We start from the raw sequence: 2,716 nt of genomic DNA, 5'->3' as shown, positions 1-2,716 counted from the left end.
CAGGCTGGATGGGGCTCTGAACAACCTGGGATAGTGGGAGGTGTCCCTGTGCATGGCAGGGGGCTGGGACCAGGTGGTCTTTAGGGTCCCTTTGAACCCAAACCATTCTGTGATAAAGCTCTCTCTCTGTGGGAATCCAGCAGAACTTGGAGGAGCAAATAAAAAAAGTTTAGAAGTGTTGGTGGTGGTATGGAAGGGCTATGTAATCCAGGTTGGAGGGCAAAATGCTCAGCAGCAGCAGTGTGCAGTGACATCTGTGGAGAGAGCTGTTCCAGATGTTTGTGTTCCTTAAATGACACATTTGTTGTCTCTGCAGTGTCTCCTGTGAGTATTCTCCTGGGGACCTGGTGTGGGCCAAGATGGAAGGCTATCCCTGGTGGCCGTGTCTCATTTACAACCACCCCACGGAAAGGACGATAGTCAGAGGAAAAGGAAAATCCACTCGTGTCCACGTGCAGTTCTTTGATGACAGCCCTACGAGGGGTTGGATCAGTGTTAAGTACCTGAAGCCATATAAAGGTAAGAGATAGAAACAAAACTGTTTGAAATGGAAGCCTGACACTTGTTGTGGAATTACAGGCTTGGAATATAGGGTATATTATTCTCCACAGAGAAGGAGCAGCAAAACTAAGAGTAGAATTGAGCATGTTTTGTGCCTTGTAAGTGACAAGTTTTTGAGGGTTACAGGTACGTTTGTGTTTATACAGTTCTTGAAACATAAAACACTAAGCCCTTTTGTTTATTGGATTAGAACAACTAATTAAACAAACTTAAAGCTTGCTGATGTTTGGAGATATTTCCTTTACTTCAGTACAAAAATGATGTAAAGTTAAACCCAGTATTTCCACTTTTAGCCCTGAAATCCCTGAAGTATTAGGAGTGTCAAACCCAGTTTTTAAGCAGCTATTTAGGAACTGTAGTATGTCCAGAATTAAAAGGCTAGGCCCAGGATATTGGGTAAATAAAATTAATTCTGCTGCAGTGTTTCTTCTCAGCAGTGCAGCAGTTTTGTAAATAAAATATATAACTTGAGAATTGAGTGTTGGTGAGGGCAGTGCTTGTATTACAGATCAGAGTTGGTGTTTGTGATACTGAAGAAATGACATGGCTAACTAGTAAAAATCAAATGAAATAATGAGTTAACATTTTGCATAATAAATCTCACCATTTTAATAAACATAATCTGTTTTCCCCTTTTTTCATAATTTTACTGTTGCTGAAAACTAAGTCATTGGCTGTAAATTGCCTTATTAGTCAAATGCTTTATATGTAATGCAGTATTTCTGATGCCCCGTTGTGTCACTGAAAAAACCTGAATTTAAATAGTTTCTCCCTTTCTACAAGTCAGAGTTCCATCTCATGATCATGTAGATACATTTTTGTCTCCTCTGTACTTCAGTGTGCTGCACTTCAGCCATGGTTTTAAATTGAAATGGTAATGTTATTGCTGTGAGTCTTAGCATAATGTGTTGCAAGTAAATTGGTCCATGGTTATGTGTGTCTTTCCCCAAAGTATCTGAAGGCAATCAGAATATTCTGAGAGCTTGTAGTTGCACAAAGAAGCAGCTACAGGTAAGGGGAATTAATCTGTTTGCCAAAAGAAAATTGCCAAAATGGAGTTTAAGTACAGATACATAGATCTATCACAGGAGGAGTGTTGCATGCAGAGCAGATTAAAATATTTAAAATACCTATTTGCTTTAAAGTCAAACAAACAGCATTTTTATATACAAAGGAAAAGTGTTAGAGTCTTTGGGTAAGAAAATGGATAAGTTTCTTGGGTTGTGTTATTTTTTTGTACCTGAGTAAGTGCAGAGAGCACAGGGCCAGACCTGTAACAGGTGGGCAGGAAGAAGTGGAGGTGCTCAGCAGTTGGTTAAGTGAATATGCAGGTGTTCCACCCTTGAGTGTGCAGCTCAATTACATGAGAAGATTTTTCTTCTGACATTGTTCAGTCGCATTTAAGATTAATGCAGAATATTTTTAGACTGCCTCATTGCATTTGGAAGACCAAAAGGGAGATCTGGATTGTTAATGTGTTGCCTTTGTGCTGTCGAAGCAGCTACTTGTAACTCCCTCTTTGCTACTGCAAACTGGGAGTTGATTGTGAGTCGGAATTTTGTTTGAGTTGTTTCTGAGGTGTTTGGCCTCCTCTGAGTCCTCTGCTTTTGTGTGCCACTGGTTTAGAGCTGAAGCTGCAGTCAGTAGTGGTGGATGATGGGGTTCACAAGAGTGGGGAAAAGGACCTGAAATCAGTCTGTAGAGTGGTTGGCTTTGGGTTTGTGTGTGTGCAGGTGGTGGCAGGAGGGGCTGTGCAGGAGGAGGAGGGAATGCAGCAGTTATTAATAGCAGGCTTTGTTCACTGCCCTGCAGTGGCAGCCTGGGCGCCCAGCGTGATTGGCCATCAGCTAATCTGGCTAATGGGCTGGGCTGGGTGCCTGGCTGCACTCAGAGCAGCACTTAGGAGGCCAGCAGAGCTTTCAGGTCTGTGCCATAGGTGGCTTGTGCCTAGAAAGTGAAGATAACTCTGGCTGAACTTAGCTGTCACTGCTAAAACAGCCCTGTGGTCTCAGTCAGGTCTGTCTGCTGCTCTGCCAGTGTCAAATTCAGTACTAACTACAGTGAGAGTGAGTCTGAGCTCAGCCTAGGAGTGCTCACATGTGGTAATGAGTTACAGAAATAGAAGCAATTCTTCAAGTGTTCATGGAGGTAGGCA

The 2,716-nt window shown here is 42.5% G+C and overlaps 1 protein-coding gene across 2 annotated transcripts in view; it reads left to right on the top strand.

The window, feature by feature from the left end:
- Positions 1-319: 319 nt before the first annotated feature.
- MSH6 (mutS homolog 6) overlaps positions 320-2,716 on the top strand; it is a 12,675-nt gene continuing 10,278 nt past the window's right edge. The window contains exon 1 of one of the 2 annotated variants that reach the window (XM_031061249.1): positions 320-519. In XM_031061249.1, the coding sequence (XP_030917109.1) occupies positions 360-519 (160 nt within the window). In that variant the 5' untranslated portion in view covers positions 320-359. Of the gene's footprint in view, positions 520-1,854; positions 1,862-2,716 lie in introns of those variants that run through there. The other variant, XM_031061250.1, reaches the window with a different exon arrangement.

Source organism: Geospiza fortis, unplaced genomic scaffold (genome assembly GCF_000277835.1).
Source record: "Geospiza fortis unplaced genomic scaffold, GeoFor_1.0 scaffold271, whole genome shotgun sequence".
Taxonomy (NCBI): Eukaryota; Metazoa; Chordata; class Aves; order Passeriformes; family Thraupidae; genus Geospiza; species Geospiza fortis.
Note: the sequence above shows the minus strand (reverse complement) of the source record. Positions and strands in the feature narration are given on the sequence as shown.